The following is a 25837-nucleotide window of genomic DNA, read 5'->3' on the forward strand; positions in this document are numbered from 1 at the left end:
ACAAATAAAATGTATTTATATTGATTTCACGTAATATACATAAAAATTAACAATGTTAAAACATAAAACAACTTTATACAATTATGTTAAGTACCCTATATGAAACACTATACATAAAATTATCACGCTCATCATTTAAGGCACTACCGAAATTATATACAAAAACATAAAGAATAGTTGTACTATTTTATATTAGTCACATATAAAACGATTAAGATTAAAGGTAGATCCTTTAAAAATAGTTTCAACGTATAAGGCATCTTCGCACTTTCAAACTTAATTTTACTCATTCCTTTAAAATAAAAAAATAAAAGTATAAAAACCCCGATTTAAAAAATTTGGCAAGACCTTAACTCTGGAAACTATCAAACTAGTGTACTGTTAAAACAAATTTGCACTGCATATCACGATTCTATATTAGTCTGAGCAAATATATGTAAAACCAACTGCTTGAAGCACCAGAAGTGAGCTATTTACTTTGAGGGAGATTACTACTAAGGACTATCTTTCGAGCTTCGTCGGGTAACTTCTCTGGTTCTGACAAAATATCTGTCTTTGTGCACAGGTACCGAAGAGAATTAAGAACAACTAAAAACAGGAACATATGAAATACACAACTTGGGGAATTGCTGAAATGTAATTACCTGGTCTGAGATCCATAAGTGTACAATGTTGCTCAATCCAAAGCAGTGTAGATGAATAAAGGTCATCAAGACTGGAAGTCGATACAAAATTATTGAAAGAGTTCAGCAATGGCTTGAAGATTAAACTAAACTGTGTCTCGTTGAGGAAAATTTTCTGAGGAATATAAAATTTTTTAATGTAAAATAAATCACCGCCTGAATAAAACATTGAGTTTTTTTCAATTTTTTAAGCAAATTGAGACGTTTTAATAATAATAATAATAATAATAATAATAATAATAATAATTTTATTAATCAGGCTAATGCCCATATAAAGGATATAAATTACATATTATAAACAGTAGTTAGTAAAAACTGTAAGAGAATAACACAAAATATAAAACAACAATTTAGAGTAGAATAAAAAAGACACATAAATAATTAAAAACATTTAGAATGAAAAAAATACTGACATAAAAATACTGACAAATCATTAAATCTCTTAAACACTGATCATTAAAGGACTATTCAGGAAATTTAGAAAAATCCTAAATTCAGGGGTTGATAGATCAGAAAATAAGATAATTTTTAGCCTACAGACACAAAGCATCAAATACATTTTTTAAATATAACCTTGCCAATATCTTTAAAAGCAATGGATGCACTGATATTTATTATGTGTAAGTTTTTGAAAATAACACATTTGTAAATGTTGTTAGTTTTCCATAGATACGGACATAATTGCATTATCTTAATAATCAGCTTATCAGTTACAATTGATAGATTGATTCATTCATTCAAAATTACAAGGACTGTGAATTAATTTTCACAGATTTACAATAGATGGCGCAACTTATGCTACATCGAATCGGGTCCTTCTGTAATTATATTCATGTTAAATCTCTGTCATTAGGCGTTACTTCTTATTATGTGTCATTTTGCCGAAGTGTAAACAACATATTTTTTCTCAGCTCTGAAGATGTAGCATTACGAGCCAACAAAACACCATTTGTGGAAGTTTTACTTTTCTTTTTTTAAAAAGTGCTGTTGAAAGTCATCGAGTGCTGTTGGAAACTTAGGGCGAACTTACTCCATCGATAAAAATGTATGAGTATTGATTTCGATATTTTAGAAGTGGTGATTTTGATACAGTTGACAAAGAACGCCGTGATTAACCGAAAAAATTGGAAGATAAGGATAATTGGAAGCATTACTCGTCCAAGATTCATTTCAAACACAAGATGAATTTGTTGAATCCTTGAATGTTGATTGCACAACAGTTTCCAAACATTTAAATGCACTCGATATGATTTAAAAGCAAGTAAATTGGGTGCCATAGGAACTGAAGCCGAGATATTGAACGGCAATTTTTCACATGTGAAATTGCTTCAACAGCAAAAAAGAAAGGGTTTTTTTGCATCATATCATCACTGGTGATGGACCCAAGTGTAAAAAATTGTGGGGTTTGATTGGTAAGACATCAACATCGTCGGTAAGGCCAAATATTCATGGTTCGAAGACCATACTCTGTATTTGGTGAAACCAGCTTGGTGTTGTGTACTATGAGCTGCTTCAACCAAATGAAACTATCAGTGGTGAATGCTACCGAATACAATTGATATGTTTGAGCTATGCATTGAAGGAAAAGTGGCCTAAATTCGAGCAAAGGCACGATAAAGTAATTTTCAAGAACACTTGACCACATGTTGCTCATGAAGTCAAGAAATACTGAAATTACTAAACGCAGAAATGGACTGATTTACCCCATCCGCCATATTCACCAGATATTGCTCCATCGGATTACTACTTGTCCTGATCCGTAGAACATGGCCTGCTAAGCAACGCTTCCAATCTTAGGAAGATACCAAAAATTGGATCAATTGGTGGATAGCATCAAAAGATTAGTTGTTCTTTCGACGCAGAATCCGTATGCTGCCAAAAAGATGAGAAAAAGTAGTGTTGCATAATATTAGTGTAGCTGTTATTTAAAACTATTCCTACTATTACATTCAATTTAGCGATACATAGATTTTAGGATCCAGCGGCAGAGCAGCATCAGCAGTCGATGTCCCAAAAAAATTATAAACCTTTTTAATTCATATCGCCATTTGTTTATTACGTATAAAGAAACCATTTTTTAAATAAACTGCTCTTGACGAATATGTTTGACGACGTCATCAAACATTTGATCAAACTCTGACCAACCCCATTTAGTCCCCTCAGCCCCTCTTTGAAGTTTTGACACATTCTAGAAAACTGCACTGAACAGTTTAAATATAAAATCAGTCAGAACAGGGGACTTTTTAGTTTTTACGATTTTAACTGAAAAACATTGAGAGTAAAAAACTAAATTAACCGGTTTAATAAGTGTATCGAAAAAATTTTAAATTTCAACTCCAATTAAAAATTAAAATACTAAAATTTTAGCATCCTTAGAACCCTAGTTGTACCAAATGCAATACATTATTTTAAAAAATATATATGGTAATTTTTTAAAAATGAAGTTTTTAAATGGAATGTTTGACACTGTATTTCAAAACCAAAAAAAGATAATCCAATCAAGGCGCATGGGAAAAATATTTTTTATGTTCTATCAACGTCTCAAATCATAGCATCTTTTTTTCAAAACACCATGTATATACTGCTGAAAGGATACAATCCAAAACTTCCAGTTTTCCCTGGTCCTTGTTTTAATATATTCGTCAAACATCTCTTGCATCTTACTGTCCCTCCTTCGAGAAACAGGGGCCCCAGTGGCAGGTAACATGGACTGACAATTACTGTAAAAAACATAAGCAATTTCTTTATATAGGGTGTAACTTTGAATGGGGTTCACATTTATACAGAGGCTACCTTTGATGATTAGAAACACATATCAAAGAGTGACCGCGAAAAACTTGTGATTTTCGACCATTTTTTCACAATTAGCAGAGAATTAAAAAAATACATAAAAATATGTTTTTTGTAGCAAATTACTTGCCGCAAAAAACTGAAATGAGCATAGCTTTTAGTATTTTGAAAATTTAAAAAATCGCCCCTACTTAGGGGTTGAAAAAATGCCAAAAATGAAGAATTTGAATATTACCAATTGATATAAAAACTATTAGTATGTGAATTATATATTTTTTTTGGAATTTTTAAGATTATTTCTCTATTTTTGGGGATGATTCCACCCCCTGAACACGCTTAAGGGTGGATTTTCTAATTCAACATGCTTATTTCAGTAATGAGAATAAATATTTATATCAAGAATCATTCGATAAAAAAATTCACATGCTAATAGTTTTTATATTTATTGGTAATATTCAATTCTTCATTTTGAGCGTCTTTTCAACCACTAAATAGGCGTGATTTTTGGAAATTTTTAAAAAACTAAAAGCTATGCTCATCTTAATTTTTTACGACGAGTAATTAGAGACCAAAAACTTATTTTTATCTATTTTCTTTAGTTCTCTGTGAACTGTGAAAAAACGGGTGATTTTTGTGGTTACTCTTTGTTTTCTGAAATTCCATCTCAGAACATGAATTTTTTTTTATATAATTTTCATACCTCACTGGTGGACTAGCTAGTTTAACCTCAAATAACCTCAAACACATATCTAATTGGGAGCTATGGCATGTAATATTTTCAAATTTCATCTTTCTTGATTCGTATACATGTTTTATATCACATAGGAATTTAACAATGAAGACACACTGTACTAAAAGTTTAATACTTCATATAGAAGTCACAAAATTACCTACCATTTCAAAAACACCTCATAAATACTGAAATAAATGTAATAAAATGAAGCGTTGAGAGGTTTGTACATTCTCGTTCTGCTGAATTAACATTGGCTGTTTGTTTTGTTTGCCTAACACTCCATTGTCACATCACAATTAGATAATAGGACAAGAAACTCCTTTTAATTGGTGCCATTACCCATATTTTAAGAAAGTTAGACAGTCAGCGGCCAGAGGGTAGAGGTTTGTAACAAAAGCCAGATCCCTGTAATTTATGGGGCGGTTTTCAGAAAGACGGGCTCAATAGTTCTATTAGGCCTTCTAAGAACAACTTACTATGGTCAGAGGAGGGTTAAATATTTGTATTTAGAGGGTGGTCTGAAGAGCTTTTGTCCCGGAGACTAATAAATTTACAAACTGATAATTAGAACCCCAAACCACTTCGGGTTAAGTAAGTTCTTAAAAACATATCACCATATAACAGTCATCTGCTGCGTCTGGGAGGCGCCAGCCTGGTCTGGGACAGAACAAAGAAGTCCATATTTGTAATAAGGCGTGAAAACACGAGAAAGGAGGTAAAGGTTCCAAATTAGAATTAAATCAAATTGTTAAATTGTTAATAATCGGAAAGGAAAGTAATAGCTGGTTTTGAACTGGGCCAAGGTCAGAAGTCACTGACAGATTCACAAACTAAACACAGTGCTTTAAAAAAATACTTTTTATTAAAAACTTTAAATGATTTTTAAAAATATTACAAATCTATCTGAACAGTAAGTATTTTTATTTTATTTTTTTTATTTTGTACATTAAATTATTCACGCAACAATATTACTTAATATTTAATGAATCGTGCAAGAAATTTTAAGTTTTAAAAAACCTTGAACATTTTTTTTATGTTCGGCGCTTCATCTGTATGGATGTCAGAAAAATATGGTGACTTTAAAAGAACATGCAGTCATACAAAAATTATATATTTTTACAAAATTATTTTCCATTGCACTTTTGGTCTCTATCGTTCCGTTAATTTCATACAATTGGCTTAAAAAGGTAAAATTCAACAGAGTCTGGAAGCTGAAGAGTTTAAGTGGATAAAAAACTTAAATCATTCGATTAAAAAAAAAAAAGTTAATTTCAGATTAGTACTCTGGGGAATATGTACTGTTACCTTTAAAAAACTGACCCCCCTAACTTAAAGTTACACACACCGTTCCAAAAAAATAATAATAAATCCACATCAAAATCTGAGTACAAATCAACATACCTTATGGAAGTGTTCAAAGTCTCGATCTGTTGACGTAACGAAATCATTTCCTCCTTAAGTTGGTTCCTCTCCAACTTCAGTTGTCTGATATACTCAGCTCCTTTTTGTAGCATAGCTGCCTTGCTCAACTAAAGACAAACAAATATAAAAAAATCATACTCTTAAACAGCCGGTACGTACTTTTGCGTTTGGATTTTGGTTTAGGTGTGGAATGAGGGAATGGATCATGTCAAAACCATTCTTGATGTTATATCTCCTCTTTTGCTCTGCGTGAATGTGCCCTGCTCTCCTGTCGCGATGGGACGACTCCCTGTTAGGCGAACCCATCGAGCCCTGCGATGATGTCGGTGAATGTAAGTTTTGTGAGGTAGGATCTAGAACCGGGCTCTCGCAGTTGCTGAACGGGCTGCTCAGAGATAACTGAAAAGCAGCGAGATACAGACGACTGAACGTTTGTAAAATCCCATACTTACCGGGTCTGACGTGGTAGGTTGAATAGTGTTAATACTAACTTGAGATGGAATAATTAAAGTAGTGGGGGGAGGTTGGGGTAAAATGGGGACAGAGTTTGTCTCTTCCTTTATACGTATCTGGTTAGACTGACTCGACCCCATGTTTTGACTCTGGCTGTAGAGGGAATTGTTAACTTCTGTGCCTTAAAAATATACATATACGTTTATTGTTAACTAACGACTGTACGTTTAAAATGTGTCGGTCCCTCACTGAGTGATTTACAAGACATTGGGAGAGTACAAAGTTATAATAAAAAGTATGTTATAACTTGAACATAATTTGTTAATATCTTACAAAAACGTACAATTGCACATCTTTTTATTTACTTTAGCTTATATCAATTTTTTTAAGTACGGTAATGCAAAAATCACAGAGTTACAGAAAAAACATTTTTGGAAAAAAACGTTAAACAATGGTCAAAAATAACACTTGTTTTACGACGATTTGCCTTTACATGAACTTAATTTTTACAAGTAACACTAAATAATTTTTTAAGTCAGTTTTAGGGGAAAAAGAAAGATCAAACGTTTTTGCTTGTTAGTTCTGACAAAATATCATATGGAAAAAATTTATTGAAACCGAACAAAACAATTTAATTGTATCGTAAAAAAAATGGTGAAACCAACAGATAAGGAAAGAAACTTTAATTGTGCTTGGATATGGCAACGAAACGAAACAGATGGAAGTGTGAATTGTTTAATAACAAATACTCTAATAAACTCCAAATATATAAAATAAATAAAACAGGAAATAAGTTTTGTAATTTAGGACAAGTCCCAATTAAATAAATATAGAAAACCGACTGTAGATGAAAGCATTCAGTTAAACACTGATATTTTAAAAATATTACTTATAAACCACTTCAGACATTGTTTTTTTTTTCTGCTGAACACTAAAAGTGAGGGGCCATTACATTTTAAATGTATACTGATTGTTGTAACTTACTATTTGTGAGTAATTGGGTTAGTAAGACACTAGTCTGCGGTGTAAGTAAGGAAGGGTCGCTAATGGCAGATATTAGGGGTGGTCTTTTTTGAGGCTCCCTTGTGTTGGACCTTGACCTTCCTCGCCCTCTAGGAGCTCCACGACGTCTAAGATCCGGTTTTTCGTCTTTTAGCTAAACACAAAAGATGTACTTGATAAATAATTTCTGCTGCTTATTGAAAATTTTATATAAAATAGTTTTACTTTACCAGATAAAATTATTAGTTAATATATAAAAAATTAAGCATTTTAGAATATTTATATTTCCCTCTCATAATATTAAACATTCTTATTTTAAATATTCTAATGTACTTTTTGAAAGCATTTTTTCTTCTTTTCACACTTTTTTACATGGTGATTTATTTGAAGACGGCAATATTTTACATGTCTACCAAATAAAAGATTATCTGCAAAATTTAAAGGCAGTTTGCAAGCTCATTAATTCTATTATTTGGTAACCTAACCGCCAACGCAACACTTCTGCTTAATTTGTAATTAGTTTAGTTCAATAACTCGGCTACCAAGCAGTAGCGGCTCGCCAGGTGACGCAAGTGATACACCGCTTCACCTAAAATTTTCGATTGGTTATGCAATTTAAAATTATTTTTAATTTTATATAAATTTTATAATTTAGGTATAATTCTATATTGAAAATGTATTGTATTTGTTTGTATGATACGCAGAAATAAACAGAATAATTGTGCGGTGAACGCCTTCTAAAAAAATATTGCCTTCGTTGAGTGCGAACATCAACCTCGTACCATATAACGTATGGTATAAGCAAGTGACGCAGACTGAAATTAGTCTGTATTCTGCTTCTCTTCGTAGCGTTGTTTACGGCGGTTGTCATGGCGACGAGGTGGCCAACTCGGGATTAAACTACGACGTAAGGGAACGAGTGACACAGAAATTGAAGCAGCATTGCCCATCGCCTGCCTTTAACAGTTTATACAATAAGCGTCACCCAGTGCACAATTATAACAGTTCTTTGTTAATATTTTGTTTTGTATAGTAATTGTAATTGTCATGGCGACGAGGTGGCCAACTCGGGATTAAACTACGACGTAAGGGAACGAGTGACGCAGAAATTGAAGCAGCATTGCCCATCGCCTGCCTTTAACAGTTTATACAATACGCGTCACCCAGTGCACAATTATAACAGTTTTTTGTTAATATTTTGTTTTGTATAGTAATTGTAAAAATGTTTACTATGTATGATCCAGTATGTATTTTATTGGAAATGCCATTTTCCAGATGGAAAATTGAGGACAAAGAGAATTTTTTAAATTGCCTTATTCTCTTGATATAAAAAGGGGAAGTCAAAAGACGTGTACGTTCGAAAGTTTCGGAGTATAAGTGGTTGAGTGTTGTGTGGAAGTAGGTATTCATTTAAAAAAACTTTTCTGTATGCCGTGTATAATTGTGGGTGTAACGTCGGGCGTGTGGAATAAGAAGGGATTTAACAATTTTAGGAACGTCACGCAAGGCTGTCGTAACCACAAAGCTTCTTTGGAACATACATGTACAGTGTGCATTAATGTTCGCAGAACTCAAAAAGACGAACTAATATTTCTATTTTTTATAAAATCTAAATGAAAATCCCTCTCGCGAACGTCAGTTTTTCGCTAATATTGCAAATGCAACTGAATTTTTTAATTCAATAAATTTTAAACCATATATTTGTATTTATTTAGAACTATGATTTTTTATATTTTTAATGTTTATACTTGAATGTCGATACTTTTTTGTCCTGTATTTGGAACATTTGTTCTGTTGGGCAATAAATGCAATATCATTATTATTATTATTAATAATATAAATGCAACTAAAAATTTCCAGATTCATTTAAAGCCGTTTGACCTTGAAAATTTGAAAATTTTCGCCAGCAGTGCTTTTTTTCTTTTTAGTCAATCAATGAATATGATTCACCTATTCTCAATGTCACGAACCGCCACTGCTACCAAGTATGAAACTGTTAAATTTTCATACATATTGTATGCAAAAGTTTTAACAATACTATTTTAATTTAATTACCTCTTAAGAATATTGTGATATAATAACATAATGTATTGTAAAAGAAAATGTACATATATATATATCATGAAATGGTTTCAAAAATCATTCAGGCATATTATATTAAGGATCTGCTCATGGAATTACCACAGTACAATATCAGGACGCAATTAACGAAAAAATTATATGACTGCGATCGCTAATTGGTTGAATAAAATCTCGTGAAAAATTACACCAATCGCCAATCAGTGAAACAGAATGTTGTATTTTAATGTAAAACTTGATCGTATAGTTTTAATTTTACCGAAATGTAATTGCCAACATGAAGGAAATAAAATTACTGTTCCAAACACATTGTATCAGGCATTATTATAGTAATTTTTGATTAGAACAGTGCCTCGAACGTAAAACCTTAAAAAGTTTTAATACGAGTATGTCTCTTATATGCAAATTTTTATGTATTTCTTTCTGCAATTATAAACATTTCTTAACGGGAACATCCATTCATTTTATTTTTGCCATATTCAAATAAATCACCCTGTATATTAAATACGTTATTTAAAACTTATTTTGACTTACCATATAAAAGCAAATAATTGCATTAGAGTATAAAGCTTAGGCGTGAAGCAAGACAAAAATCATACAAATGTACAAAAAATGGTTCATCATGGTGAGTTTGTCTTGCCTCGTATCCATGCTCAGATGTATACCCAGATTAAGAGTTACATCTAATAATCAATACTAGTGCATACTGCGACACGGATCATGTAAAACTATCCCCCAAAAATTATTTACTAGCGTACCAAAAGTACCTACTTAGCAGAGATATCTAACTACTAAGGAATGAAGAAAATATGAGGCTAGAAGAGAAAATAAAACTTACAAGGTGAGAAGCATTGTACTGAGAAAGTGAGGAGAAGGAGGGTGGCATCATTTGTGGGTGCTGTACCTGCTGGGGTGATGTGAACTTAATGTTAGGGGTGGTCGGCACAGAGAATTTGTAACCCTGCACCTGTCTGCTCTCATGTGATGCTTGTACTAACTTCTGGAATTGCTGCTGTTGTTGCTCTTGCAATTGCTGAGCTTGCTGGTTCTGCTGCTGGGACTCCACCGCATCTTTCAATTCTTGCATTGGCACTAAAATTTTAGAGGTTTTTTAATTTTATGCATTTGCACATATGCAGACTATTTGTACCAGGCTTGTACAACGTATATTTTATATATCCCACCCCAGATCCAAGTTTCTTGAATGAGTACAATTTTTTTATTAAAAAAAACATTACATTAATAGGTTAAGGCCGGTACTTTGAGTCTCAGTTAAGACTTGATTAATTAATCAAGTGATTAGACTGTGATTATAAAATAAATCAGTATATGTTCAGTCTAATCATGTGATTACTTAACCAAGGCTTAACCGAGACTCAAAGTACCATGCCTAATAGTCCAAACAAATTGTCGAAAATACCCCATTTTTTTGCCAAAAAATAGTTCAGTAATTGAAAATATGTAAAAATTAGGTAAAAATTCCGTAGAATTCAATGAACTACTTTACCCCACCTGAATTTTTGGGTTTAATTTTCAAAATGGCGTCCAGTTTGAAAAAAACAGTTTTTTTCATTTATTAAAAAACTAAACAATTTAGACAAAAATGTTTCAAAAAAGTTGTAGGAATTTTTAATACGGATGGAATAAGCCTAAACCGGTTTTAATCGATAAATAAATTAATTAGTTATTGCAAAAAAACCGCTAAAAATCGCAATTTTTTCAAATACTTAGCTGTATCTCTTTCAAAACTAAATATTTTTTTATGAAACTTGGTGAAAGGATAGCTATTGATGAGCAACATAAAATGATTTTTTTCAAAATTAAAAAATATTTTAGTTTTTGCAAAAATCGAGTTTTTCGAAAAAAAACGTTTTTGTAAAATCTCCATAATTCATAGGCATCTTTCGGAACAGGGTTGGGCTTTAATAATTACACTATTATGTGCAAATATTTTTTTTTTTTCGGGGCCATAAAACTTTAATACATTTTTTGATTTCAGTTCAGAAAAGTCTGTTTTTTTCCAAAAATCGACAAATCGGGCTGAAATTTACACGTTATTGTTGAATACTTGTACTTCAATATAAAAAATAGTCCGCAACGATTGATCCCATTTTCTTTCATTAAACTTCATTTTTATGAGCCCCGTATATTGCTTGCTCAATGGAAAAAAAAATGTCTCAATATTTCTTCTCTTATAATTTCACCCGCTCCAGTTTTTGTAATATTAAATCGTATTGCCAAATTACTCACACCGAGTTTTTTTTATTATAAATTTGAATAATTTCTACCTTTTGCCTTAGGGTTAGCATATTGTTTCTTAGGCGCCATTTCTAGAATAGATAATTATAGTCAATAATGTTCAACACTTGACTAAAAATAAGAAAATAATTTTGGGTGGTGTATATATGCAATGGACAGGAACAAAAAGAAAGATGCATGTGTCCAAACTTACAGCTATTATATACAGGGTGATTCAGAACTTATCCAAAAAAATTTGGGAATAGATGTGGTGTGAGAAATGGAGTCAATATCGTAAAAAAAAATTTTTGTAAAATCCTTATAGTTTCCGAGAAAGAAATTATTGAAGTTGTAGTACATTCAACCATTACGTAGCTGGACAACTGTAGTCTCTAGCATCATTCGCAATACACGTGGAGAGCCAGATGGCCTCAGCGACTCCGAATACTAAAATCCGATTTTACAATCGTCGTCATTGCGATAGTGTTTACCGTAAGAGTAAATAAATAAGAGGATTTTATTGGATAGGGCGGACAGAACATGCATTTACTGAGGCCATCTCACGTTGGTGCAGCTAAACATTATCCTTAATAGAAATTGTTAAACAAAAATCTGCAACCACAGATCAAATCTGTATTTTCAATCTTTCAATCAACAGAAATAGAATTGCGTTGACTGAAATATTTCAATCAACGTAGAATGTTTGAGATTTGAGGTTATAGTTTATCTTCAGGACTTCAGGTACGTTGCTGCGTTTTATACATTAATAAATTTTTTTGTTTTAGATTAATATAATAAGGGATTTATTGAATCAAACATCTGAACTGCCTTACTGTTTTTTATTCGTTTTTTTTTATCCAAAATGAGTTTACCTGGTAGAACTATAAGTCAATGTTGTGCTCCAAATTGCAAAAGCATTTCTTACTATATGAATATCTGTAACATATTCTATAGAAATAAAAGTTTTTTCAGAATTACAAAAGACAGACAATTTCTGTGGATAGAATCAGTTCGAAAATTATGTAAATCAGAATTTACTCCGACAAACACATCATTATTTTTGATGACCATTTTGAGTAAAAAATGTTTAAAAAACAGTAATGGGAAGTGCTGTACCAACATTATTTTTAGGGTCAAGTACAAGTTCACCTATTAATTGTAGTAATATCACCTCTGAATCCTCGGATAGTATCCAACATTCAGCAAAACAATTTGTTAACGTAACATTACAGAATTTTCAGAGTACGAGCTGCCGAACTTCAATGTAGGATGATTTTTCACCTCCACCTTTTAATAAATCGAAATGCATATAATTAAAATTGTTATTTGCTATAAGTGTAGTATATTACATCGTACTGATGAAAACCAATTACTTCGAAACAAATGTATCTAACTATAATTTTTGTCGTCACCTGTGCAATGCATTTTACATAAAGGCAGGTAAATAATTCTTTCAAATTCTTTAAAATTTGCAGGTTTTAATGGTTTCTTTAAAAAATAATAATTACAAGTCTTCCTGTACATTTTTTTGATACTTAAATATTTTCGAATTCATAACAAAATGAATTTGTATATTTGTCACATATTTAAGTATCACTGCTTTAACTTTTTCATTTAACCAAGTGATAATTAAAGTGTTTCATAAGTAAACAGGTCATGGAACAGCTGTTAATGGTTCACGTTAACTTCAATGGGTGTATTCAGGTAATTTGCAGCGATCCAGTGCTGCAGCCCTTTTCAGCTTGCATTCGCTGAATGACTTTCGGTTTGATTGACAAATGTCAATTGTAAAAGTGATGAATGACATTTGACTTAAATTTAAATGGTTGTTGTTGTTAGGTTGCATTTATGGTTTAGGGCAGAAGGTGGAAAAATAATTTCATTTTACCGTGTTTTCATCTAAAATAGTTCCTATTTAATTTCTCAGTTATTAATATTAAACCCATATATTTTCATCATGAATAATATGATGGGGCAGGTCCTCGACGAAGATGACGAAATAGTTTTAAACATAGTTAACAATAACTTAAATGTTGTTGCCTATGAAGTAGAAAATTTAGCAGGTCCTTTAGAATCAATAGATCCAGGAAGAAATCAAAACTACGTTGAGCAAACGATTCCTTTATACACCCCTGACACAAACAAGATTACTTTCTCCAATATTCATTTTGTTGGCTGAATTCAACCTTACTTAAAATTTAACTTTTGCCGCTTTTTTATAATGTCAAAACTTTCAGCGGCCCAGCATATGACAATATATGCTTTACTTTACTTTAAAACAGCGCTACAGCGAACTGGCCGTGTTTTGTTTATTCAAGTAACCGCTGCGTCAAAGCGCTGCAGCGCTGAAGTTCCCTCAGAGAAATAAATAAAGGGGAGACCGCATTCCCTATTTCAGTACACATTGTAAACATGTAACCTCAACCTATTGTATGTTGATAAACAAATGATATATAAATAAACAGAATGGTCCCTGGTACAGTGGCGTACCGAGTTTAGGTTTAAAATCTATCATAATATAAGGAAACCATATTAGACTTTTTAATAGAATTTGATAAAATCAGAAGTGCTCGATTATCTAAGCTTTCATGTGTAATAAATAGACAATAAATAGGAAAAAGTTAGTGGTTTCTTCAAAATCTATAATTAATATTTTAAAAACATTTCCAGAACAAAAGTGACTAAAGAAAACTCCTCGATTGAAACTGTCATTATACTATAGCTACCAAGTGAACGTATTCAATGCTACAAAATATGATGCATTCGATGTCATTGCCTGCTATTAGTTCTATTATTTCATAGTAGTCCTCGATTACTGGAAAAACTGTCAAATAATAATCGTATGAAAAGTTTAGTTACTCTTGGAAAACAAAAGTCTGACAGATTATTATTATTATGTTTGTTTTCCTGTTGTAGTTACACAAAAAGTTGTCAATAAAGTATAAATGTATTCGTTTAATGAAATCATTTTACTTTAAGAAGTTTTTCCTTTAATATAAATTCAAAAAAAACTACATTTATTAAAATAAATAATTTAAATAAAACTACAAGAAAAGGAGCAAAAATATATTTCATTAAAATCTGCTGGAATATAAACAATGCAAAGAAAACAAAACATATTTGTACTAAAAGTAGCAGAAAAATTAAGTTACATTGAACATTTAATCATATGGGAAAATAAACATGTTCCAAGCAGGTTTTATATGCACACAACAAAAATAAACTGAATTTTGAGCTCATAGCATTGACAGCTCCTCTCTTACGGATCAGGGACAACATGTGATTGAAGATGTTTTATAGCAACATCTATAAAATTTCCTTCACTGGCAATTTCTCGAAGGAAGCAACCTTTGAGACGGCAAAACCTTTTCATCTACACTGCTAAAAATATTTGTTAAATTATTCTTATTACTTTTTTAAAACGTATTACCTTCCAAATGTTGTACTAATAGGGATAGCTCCATGTGTGAGGCATCGTTTTCCTTAATATCTGTAGCACGGAAATGTTTCGAACAGACATAATTATCCTTTGATAAATCATATTCAGATATGGCTAAATTTTCTAGCCACACTGCTCGTATTGCAGAATCTTATGGTATTCTACAAATAAACACAGAGCTAGTGTTAGTATCAAAATACAAACATAATAAATTAACAAATAAAATACTTAGGACAGACACCTTACACCCTTGTAAGAACGCCCATGGAAACAATGTCAAACTTACTTGTGAAAAGAAGTAGCACATATTTGGCTCTTTTCCTGTAATTGTCGGCATATTATACACCACTTTGGAATTTTTATTGAATTAAATAAAAAAACACAGTTTAAAGAGACACCAAACACTGAACTCGGCTAATATCGATTTCACAATAACAGACTGTAATAATGGCGTCCCTCATAGTACGGTTTAATACCAGGCAATGATGCCACTTACGGCGTTTGTATTGCTAGGAATTTCAATAATGTATTTTTTTTTCGAATATTCAGAATCTATAATTATAAAACAAGTTGCAAGAAAATAGTGTCATAGTCTTATGAATATTACAATGTAACTAATTTGTAAGTTGAGGTCAAGAATGAGGTAGATCCTTGTATGTTAATCAATTAAAATGACCGCTGTACCTAGCTATAAAGATAAAACTGTAACATTGGCATCAACGTCGTCAAGGACGTCACAAGTACCAATGTTTGTAAATACACATATATCAACACTTCACTATCGAATGTAAATAACGGCGTCCCCTTTATTTATTAGTCTGAGATAAAACCCTCTTATTTAGTTATTCATATGGTGTTTACTGTGGTGGTGTTTACAATAGTTTTTTAGTAGTTAGTGTCAAAAATGGCTTGCTTGTAGGGCTTGCAATCCCGGTATACCGGGATCCCGAAATACCGAGATCCCGCACCAATTTTTAAATATACGGATCCCGTTGTGGATTGCGGGATTCTGTGATTGTGCACAGCTGCTTCTCACTGTCCGTTTGGCGTCGTTGATTTCACACGTGGCACGAATACTGTTTTCTACATTGTTAGTGGTGGTAGTCTGTCACAGAATAATTAACGTATACGTTCTAAAAGAAAGTATCTAGAACTAGCCTATATTTGTCTAAAATCTGTAATCCCAACAACTGTCGAGGCCGAGAGAGCTCTTTCTGCTGCCGGTTATCTAGTAAATGACATACGGAGCTCCTTATCAGACCACAGCGTAAATATATTGTTTTCTTCGGAAATATTTTCAGCAAAAACAATAAATAAAAATTAATAATTTTTTTGATTGATATTAATTTTGTTATTTTATATTAAATACATATCATTTTGTTTATCTTAAGCTGTGTTTGAGTGCGTAATACAGCCTAATCTGCATAATTATTTATGTTTAGTGTTCAAAAAAGAACATTTTTTTGATATATTGAAAATAAATGATAGAAGTTTAATTTTATACTTGTTTTATTTAATAGGTACATAAATAAATGTGGGTATTATACTATAATAATATATCATTTTATCGCGGGATCCCGTTTATACCGAGATCCCGCGGGATTTTAACGTCAAGTGCCGTAAATACCGGGATTTTCAATTCATTGCGGGATTGTAAGCCCTACTTGCATGTATAGCAACTCGGAGTTGATGGATATCGTTTTAATTTATGGTGAAACCAGACAACATTTGTATTTACACGTCAGTGGATAAAATTTTGAAAAGTTGTAACATCAGATATGTCAAATTATTTTATTATCTAAAACCTCAAATTAATTTTATTAATAATAACAATAATGGCAAATAGTCCAGTTGGTAGAGGCTCAGCCTGTGTCAAACCTTGATAACCCGGAAATAACTACACAGGCCTACTTTAAATGATGAGTACAATAACACGCTAATTTGCTGACAAAGTATTTTATCAGGAAAAAAAGTTATTAATAATTTAATAGTGAAAAAATTTTTTTTTTAGTAGTTTTCTTTAAATAACTCAGCGGGATGACTTTGTACGAAAAAATGCTTAGGACATGATTTTGTTCGTAATAAAAATAGCTACAAAATGACGGTGGTCCGATTATGAAATTTGTAATAACAAAGCCATGAGATTGAAAAAACGATATAAAACGTCAATTTTTTAAAGTTGCTGTAGAAATGTCAATTATAAACAAAAAGTGATAAAACTTTCGAAAACTATAGTTCAATATATATACAATAATGACACTAAAGCCGAAAATCAGGAGAGCAAAACTTTTTCTTCTATAAGGTGTTATACATCCATCGGCATCTGAAACTCGAAACTGCCAAATTTGTTCGAAGCTTTGCTGACACTTGAAATTTGGTACACGCATAGTGTAAATATGCAGAAACCAAAAGCAATTTGCAAAATTCAAGTATCTTCATTTTTGCAGTTTTGGTAAGGTTTTATACGTCACCCTAGTTTTATACGTCACCGTTTTTTAATTTTTGGACATATATTTATGTATATTTATAAAATATTCCATTATGGTAGATTAGCCAGCACAATTACCTACAATTTAAAAACAAAAATATTTTCATCGTTTAGATCCTAAGCTACTTAACATTTTGCGCCTATTAGCCATACTTGAACATTATTCAACATATCAACATAAAACAAAAACGAACGTGTGGGGTAAACCTTTAACTTTAAGTAAACAATTGTTTAAATTTACTGTTGCATATTTCTAATAGTATACAAGCGCCGAAGAGCGGAGCTCGCGCTCGAAAATGAAAAGTTAAAGGTTTACCCCACACGTATGAATTTGTTTTATGTTGATATGTTGAATAATGTACGACTACGGCTAACAAATCTACAGAGATTTCATTTACTTCTTTATTGTTTACCAAATTTGATCAGAAGACCAATTTTGGGGGTCCATTTTGGAGTGATCTAATGTTCTTAATGTTAAACTGCAAAATTCGTTCAAATCGGGTTGGATGCAGTTCATCAGTTCCAAAGTTATTTGCAGCAAGATAAACATGTCTACGCGAAAATTAGAAATATAGTAAGAAATTATCAAAATGTGATGCATTACTGGTTTATTCAGATTTTCATCAAACGAAGATAGAATTAACCTTTGTACCAAAAAATATAGACAAACATGAAAATAAAATAAACTTACGGCATATTCGATCGCTGACCAAAATCTGGTTGGATACACTTTGTTGTGAATAGGATGGATAAATATTATCCATAGATTTGCTGTAGACAGTCTGGATGTTCTGCTGGAGCTTGCCCCTGGACTGAGATACATTCTTCATGGATTTGGTATTTTTTGAGATCACAGACGAGTAAGGTGGTGGTTGACTCTGATGGGTAACGTACTGTTCTATGGGCTGCTGGAGGATCATGTCACTGTAGGAAGCTTGGATATTCTGCTGCCGGGTATCCTGGATGGGGACTTGCTTCTCCACGGGCATCTGCTGTATTTGCTGGAGCTGGTACTGGTTTATTTGAGGTGATGACGACAATGTGGGAACCTAATAATAAAAATTAATTATACTGCACTTAACAATTCACACAATTGAAATTTGTTGAGAAATGAAGTATTATTTTCGAAACCTGTAATTGAAGCTATGTAAACTTTCTAAATTCACGCCGTCATTTTTTCCCCTTCATTTTTACCTGTAAATTGGTTGTGGCGGAAGACATAGAACTATCTATATAACCCCAGGTCAGCTGTTGTGTCTGTTGTGTGGATTGGTTTTCTTCAGGCACTGTTGGTAACCTACTGCTTATAAGCTCTACAATAAGGTCTTTGTTAAAAAAAAAATAAGATACAATACAGGTTAATGATATTTTACCTTGTAACGGATCAAGCGTATCCATATAGTCATCCAAGTTAGGTTGAAGTGGACCCAAGCTCGGCTGGATAAAATCAGCCAAACCAGCTTTAGCTAAAATATGATTTCACTACTAATATACATATAACTTTAAATCAAAACATATTTACATACAAAAATCATTAATTTCAAATAATGTAGTGAATACAAGATGTTTGGAAACCACAAACAATTAGATATACAGGATTAGAGAATTTGAATCACTCCCTAAATGTTTTGCTCACAGTTCCCAAACACCCTGTATATATATTTTTTGTTACAATTACCAATTTCTCTAGAATCTGGGAAGACAAACGGTTGATTAGTGATTGTTGAAAATAACGTATCGCTCATCAAGCCCATGTAGTCCTCATCCACCATCATATTCATGTTGTCGGAACTGTTGGAATCCCAAACGAGCAAGTCCACATCGCTGAGCTGAATTAAGATGATAATCAAATATGATATTACATTATTTTCCGTTATTATTAATCTGTGCTTACCGTATCTGTTGCATCCCTGGCCATGTGGCCCAAAAGGTTGTTTCGATAAAACATCCGCCATCTTTTGTATTCAGCTGTTACGGCAGCAAGCTTTCTCTTCCAATATTTCCCTTCCAGAACAACGGCCTATAAATAATGAACCACTTTTTTGTAACTACTAGTAATTAAGGTATCTAGGGTGTTATGCTCATATTTCCCGAGGGCTTCTGGCCCGGGAATGTAGTCGACCGAGGGCGATATTACACTATAACACACGTGCCTATTTCATTTAAAAATTATCTGATCTATAGCTAGTGTGAATTATTTATTTGTTTTACTTGTAATTTCTATCATTCAAATGATTCATCTCAATGATAATGTATTTTAAAATTTCCCTAGGCGGCTTTAATACTCAGAATGTCCAGAGGAGTTACTTTTATTTAATGTAATTCGAAATAGGATGATTACTGCAGAATAACAATCTAGTACGACATTAAATAATTAAGTTGGAGTAACTAGTCCCTATGTAAAAAAAAAAACATATTAATAACACTAAATTCTCTGTCTAAAATAATAAAAATACTAAATCATTAAAACTATAAAACATATGCAAAAAATATACAATTTCAAATGTTTAAAAGTCATATTTCTATTATAGTGCATTGAAAACTAATGAAGGAGATTTTTATCATTGTATTTATTATTTCTGAATCTTATTGTATATACTTCCAACTTAAATAAAATGTTCATAACAAAAAGTAATGTTGAATTCTTTAAAAGTATGAAAAAAAAATAACCATGATTAAACAAAATTATTACATTAATTTATTTATTTCGTTAATTAATAATTATATTAAACATTAAATTAGAATAATATTATAGATACACTTACTGAAAATTATAAACATCTTCAATTTCTAAGGAATATATAAACGAAAATTGATTCAATCTAACAGCGCTCCTTAATAGCATTTGCATATTATTTAAAAATACAACATTAAGCATAGCTGGTTTTAAATACAGGAATCCCGTATTTGTAAACAGTTCAAAGTTCATAATATTTGAATTCAAGCCAATACAAAATTCCATTTGCACACTATTAATTTACTTGTTTTTATATAAACCAGTAAACATTAGAAGTTTTATTTAGATTAGATAGGTATTATTTAAGAGTAGAATGTACCAAAAACTTATCTTGCATTCAAAATATTTGCCAAATGATTTTGCTGATATGAGATCTGATTTTGACTGAAATTACATGTAATAATCTACTTCACTCCCATATCTGGTTATTTTCAGCAAAACAAAATATTGATATTGGCTGATAAAATTCTAATATCCAGATTTTTGTTCTCTTTGCAGCATGTTCCGAAAATAAATGATAAGAATATTAGTTAAACTAGATAAAAAACAGCGTAATTTATTAATATTGCCACTACCTTCATATTTAAACAGAAGACATATAGATGTATGTTTTTCAAAGTTCTAAGGATGATTTTAAATATTGTGTTTCATAAAATGTGATAGCATATCACTTCCACCTCATTAATCTCAAAGAAAACACTGATACAATAGATAACTAACTACAATACTACTTAAACAAATAAATGTAAATATGAACTCATAATTTATTACATTAACTCAAACAAAAGGGGGAATATGTATCATTTAAGATGAAAAAATTCGCAGAATTTAAAAAACCATTGAACTTGAAAAAAATACTACTTACCTCAGGCTTGTTATGCGTGTCTACATCAAGTGGAGAGGCGAACTGGCATACAAAAGTATTCTCTTTCTTTATAACTGGAAAAAATATTTTTAAAGAAGTTACATCTTACGAGTAACTTTCCGACTTACACTGCAGATGCCAGCATCTCCATATAACATTATTTAAGCGTATTTTATCTTTCCATCTAAGTCTTATTCCACGAAATCTGTTCCATTTTGGTGATGTTAACTTTTGTCTAGAGAAAACACATTAGGTACATTTTTTATTTTTGTCAATTTGTACAAATTCTTTACATTTATTCATTAATAGTCCTCATTATAAACTCATCACTTTATACTACACTACGTCAAATTTAAAAATAATCAAAATACATAAGTGCAAATTAGGAATTCTAGGAGAATTCCATTAGGAATGCCTTGGGTTCAGCGACCTTGTATCTTTTCATTTGTAGTAAATCATACACAACTATGTCAACTGGACAAATTCCATATATACACTAATATATTTATGAAAGTAATCTTGTAAATACCGTTCTATTCCATATTCTGATAGTTAAGGATTATTTGATTTTATTGACTGATATCAAACAGTACAGTTTAAATAATAAAAATAACACAAACAAAAAAAAATCAGAAAATAATTACAACTGATGATCTATAAATAAGCAGGTAAAATGGTTTTACCTATATAAAACGAGATACATATGGAGCATACCATGACAAATTACTCAGGTCGTGACCAAACCATTTTTAATTTTCCTATTTTTTTGTTATTTAGTACCTATTTAGATCAGCTATCAAAATTTTTTACCCAGAATATTCAACTAACTTCTTGGTGGGTTGAAATAAAAATTATGAATGGGTACTAAATAATATCAAACAAATCTGGAAAATTGAAAATGGTCACGTCAATGATTTGTCATGGAATTCCCCATATGTAGTAAAAAGAAGTAAACTAATTTCGTGACAACCACCATTAATTGGCAGAGAGCAAGAAACATTCTATGTGAAATTATTAAGGTGACCATATCCCTGGCCGAGAAATAGTCAAAGGACCCCGCACATTTTATATGGAAAACGGTCTTCCGGTGAAATTTGCTAAAAATTTGGGAAATTGTTCGTTTTGTACCCCTGATCAAAAGTGTCAATGGGGTCGAAGCTCAAAATGCCCATATTTAGGCTCTACGGCAATTTTTAGTGGCCAAAAATGGCAAAAATTCATTCAGCATGTCTTCTCTTTCGCTTTATTTACATTCTTTCTCTAGAAATCCACTTCCGTTATGAACTGCGAACTCTTGGAAAATCTTTGGCAACTCTTGGGAACTCTTTGAAAAAATGCATGAGAGTTCCGAGTTCAATGAAGGTTATTAAAACCACAAAATAATATTGAGACGGTGTATATTAAATCTTGTATAATTGTGCATTCAAAAACCCTCTCACACAAATACATATACACATATATAATTAGACATGGACATATTCCTACGTAAAATACTCACACGCATACAATTTAATGAAAACTTAAGGGACTGTACAAGCATTAAACATAATATTTTTAAAAAATGAATTTTTGCCGTTTTTGGCCACTAAAAATTGCCGTAGAGCCTAAAGATGGGCATTTTGAGCTTCGACCCCATTGACACTTGATCAGGGGTACAAAACGAACAATTTCCCAAATTTTTAGCAAATTTCACCGGAGGACCGTTTTCCATATAAAATGTGCGGGATCCTTTCTGGTGTATTTAGGTACTGAAATCTTGAAAACTAAAACGTGTAGAACAAAAGTAAGCACAAAAATAAAATCCTTAATGTTCTGTTTATTCATTGTTACTATTTAAATTTACTCAAATAAAATTATAACTTAAAACAAAGCATTTGTAAAACATGCGTTTGATGTTATCCTAATCGCACATTTTAAGAATTATTTTCAGGTACTTATAAATAAAAGTTAACAATTTTATATGTAGGACTAAACAAGTAAATGTTATAAGAATATTTACATGTGGAGTTATATATAAAAAAGCTTGTATTTTCGTAGATTTCAGTGCCTAAAACCTTGATGGTTTGATCGTTTTTTGCACCTGTTTATTCGTTTTACTAGGGCGTCTTTGAAAATACCCAGATGGCATGACATAACATTCCTTAGATTTAGATTATTCAGTTATTAAATGTTTGAAATTATTTGTCTTTGCGGAAAACACTATTTAATGAATTCGGCGTCCTTGAGTAGGAAACAAATTTCTAATAACTTTTATAAATAAAAAATATAAATTATTGAAGACAAATGTCAATAAATGTAATCTGATAAAATGATTGTACACTTTTAAAGTAAACAATGTCTGTTTACATTTACAATAACATTTAGTTGCAATATCAAAACAAATAACAAAAATAAACACAAAGTAATCATATAGTTATGTTAAAATACAGAAACAAATAATTAAGAGATGAACACTTTGGACTCAAGTGAAATTTGTCCAGTTATAATCATTCTAGTAAATAAATTTTGCATTATTTTTTTTACATTGTAATGAGTTCATTTAACTTTCATCTTAGCATTTCTTAAAATTGTGATATTTAAACTTATTTTAAAACTTTTATATTACTCATACATTGAAAGTGAAAAACAAAAAGATCATAAGCTTTATTATTTCATTAAAAATATTTTTAAATAACTGAAATTTCATGCAAAAGCTCTACACTAACTGATTTTTACAGAAATACATGTGTATTTATGGAGTATCTCTTAAGATTATCATTGATTAATTGAATATTAAGATTAAATACTAATAAAAGAGCAGGTCAATTGATAACAATTGATATGTGATAAATTTTATCCAGTCATCAAATTTCATGTATTTAATTACAATTCTGCTTTGAAATTATAACCATCAGTTTTATTAAACCCTGGCAACTTCTTAACTTTAGAAGTATATGGGAAATATAAATTTGTAGCTTAGTAACTTGTAAACAATTGAAAAAATAGTGTAATTAATTTTTTCCTAATTAACATACCTATATAAATATTTGCAAACAAGTTTCTACAACTTTTAGGCTAGTTATAAATATAAACTATTTACAGAGGATTAATCTGTTTACAAGTTGGAATATGTTATTAGAATGGGCTAAATTAGTGTTATTTTAAATTTGTCTTGATTGCATGATAAAACATATGTTGCAAGCTATAAATTTATATAGCACTTTAGCAATGGTTATATTATAAAATCGAAAATATTCTGTTGTATGAATAAGTATTTTAAATTTATATGAGTTATAATCATTACATTCATGTCTTGTATGAAACAGTATTACATATAATACATTTTTAATATTGATAAATACATATCCCATGAATGCTTTTTGCATTTTTTGAAATTACGAGTTTTAAACATGATAAGTATATCTAAAAAACAGAATGTCTCAGTATAAGAAATATTTAGAAATTAACTGAAAAGACCAATTTGAAGAAAAATATACATAAACAAAAATGGATAACCTTATTCCTTGATAATTTGACAAATTAGTTAACTAACACTGGTAAAATGAAAGACAAACCTGTAAGCTAACGACATGCATTGAAAGAGTTTAGACAAACTCGTGTCAATTGCAAGCTGCTGCTGGTTTTTTTTATTTTCCACATAATCAATGAGAGATCCTTGCTTTTGTGACCTAACTTGTACGATAGCTTTTGTATCCGTAACCTCTGGGATTGGTATAGCAACATTGTCTTCATCGTCTTGTTCCTCAGCTTCAAAGTGTGATACCATGAAATGTCCTGAGTGGATAGATTCCTTTTCTGGCTTTTCTGGGCGCTGAACATGTTGAATTGTATACATCTCTTTTGTTGACAGGTAATTCTGAACAATATTGGTGATCAATACGCGACACAACGCCACACGCTTTGTATTTTACCAACATGAGATGTTGTTATCACTACCACAGAAAGATCAAGGACTGATAAAAGGGTCAACTTATTAAATACGAAGCATCAACACAAATTATTACATATATTTTCCATAAATAACTTGACTGATAAGTCTACAAGCGCAAAGTTTGGCTCACATGAACACCAACTTTGTAAAAAATAAATGAAAACCCATAGAAAAGAGCTAACTTATTGAGCACAAATATATTGCAAAAATTTGAGGCCCGTGGCCTATGGCTAATTGTCTTTCTTAACAAATATTTTGTTAATCACTCTGTACTGCACAGATATGTGCGATAGAGATAGAGCTAGTGCGGTCAAGAGTCTAGGGTGAAAATTGAATTAGATTCGATCTCTCTTCATTTAACAATAAGTATTTGTAAAAGACATTTTAATTAACTATTGTTAATTAATAAGAGCATAAGCATTATTTGTTAATTACGAATTTCTGTACAAATTGGGGGTACAAAATGGAAACCACCAGAAATTTAAATTATATGGTATTTTATATTTATTTATTTATTGATAAATGTAGCACTTTTTTATAATAAACTTTTTCAAGGTAAATGTTTATTTTTAATGTATTGTGAAAGATAGACACCATACAAAGACGATCATCATGCTTGGATCACTCGACAACAGTAAAAATGAAGTCCAGCGCGCTTTCCACTAGATTTAAAAAAATAAGGGCTGATATTTGCCCACAAATTTTGACGTTTGCACGCCGTCAAGATCCAGGGGGCATTATTATTGATACCCTCAAGATTTAACAAGTTACGCATTTATCGTTATTACTTATTACATACAGTGTCCACGGATTGTGTGCACGTATGATGTAAATGACAAAAATTTTTCGAGTTGAAATTTGAGCTTCTGGGCATTATCTCTGCTCAGCCTTAAATTAGTAAGCTGAAAAAATTAGTGCAATTAATTAATGTACAGGGTGTTTTTACAATGAATTTTCAAAAATTGTCATAAGTAAAG

General features: G+C 31.2%; 1 protein-coding gene and 1 long non-coding RNA gene across 3 annotated transcripts; both read right to left on the reverse strand.

Moving 5' to 3' along the window:
- LOC108911735 (MLX-interacting protein) lies at window positions 1–24965 on the reverse strand. 2 transcript variants are annotated; one of them, XM_018716740.1, is made up of 16 exons: window positions 24484–24965; window positions 21058–21164; window positions 20930–21003; window positions 19222–19347; window positions 19006–19156; window positions 18701–18793; window positions 18522–18640; window positions 18019–18376; window positions 10001–10254; window positions 7066–7237; window positions 6081–6262; window positions 5788–6027; window positions 5608–5735; window positions 3280–3403; window positions 645–774; window positions 1–588 (listed from the first exon to the last, which is right to left on the reverse strand). In XM_018716740.1, exons 1-16 carry the CDS (start codon window positions 24762–24764, stop codon window positions 470–472), a joined length of 2658 nt encoding a protein of 885 aa, XP_018572256.1. In that variant the 5' UTR covers window positions 24765–24965; the 3' UTR covers window positions 1–469. The 2 variants fall into 2 exon arrangements, with proteins under 2 accessions (XP_018572256.1, XP_018572257.1); XM_018716741.1 differs by having other exon boundaries at window positions 10067–10254; window positions 24484–24764.
- Window positions 14491–15546, reverse strand: LOC108911741. Its single transcript, XR_001964516.1, has 3 exons — window positions 15126–15546; window positions 14831–15000; window positions 14491–14781 (listed from the first exon to the last, which is right to left on the reverse strand). It is a non-coding gene; the product is annotated as an uncharacterized LOC108911741 (long non-coding RNA).
- Window positions 24966–25837: the final 872 nt, after the last annotated feature.

This window comes from Anoplophora glabripennis, unplaced genomic scaffold (assembly GCF_000390285.2).
Source record: "Anoplophora glabripennis isolate ALB-LARVAE unplaced genomic scaffold, Agla_2.0 scaffold417, whole genome shotgun sequence".
In the NCBI taxonomy this organism is placed as follows: domain Eukaryota; kingdom Metazoa; phylum Arthropoda; class Insecta; order Coleoptera; family Cerambycidae; genus Anoplophora; species Anoplophora glabripennis.

What these genes read in the sequence shown, in the direction of transcription:
- LOC108911735 (XM_018716740.1), bottom strand. Translation starts at nt 24,764, where the DNA reads ATGTATACAATTCAACATGTTCAGCGCCCAGAAAAGCCAGAAAAGGAA. An exon ending in TGCATGTCGTTAGCTTACAG is followed by an intron (nt 21,165 to 24,483) that starts GTTTGTCTTTCA and finishes TGTTTTCTCTAG; the next exon opens with ACAAAAGTTAACATCACCAA. An exon ending in CCGCCACAACCAATTTACAG is followed by an intron (nt 18,377 to 18,521) that starts GTAAAAATGAAG and finishes TTTTATTATTAG; the next exon opens with GTTCCCACATTGTCGTCATC.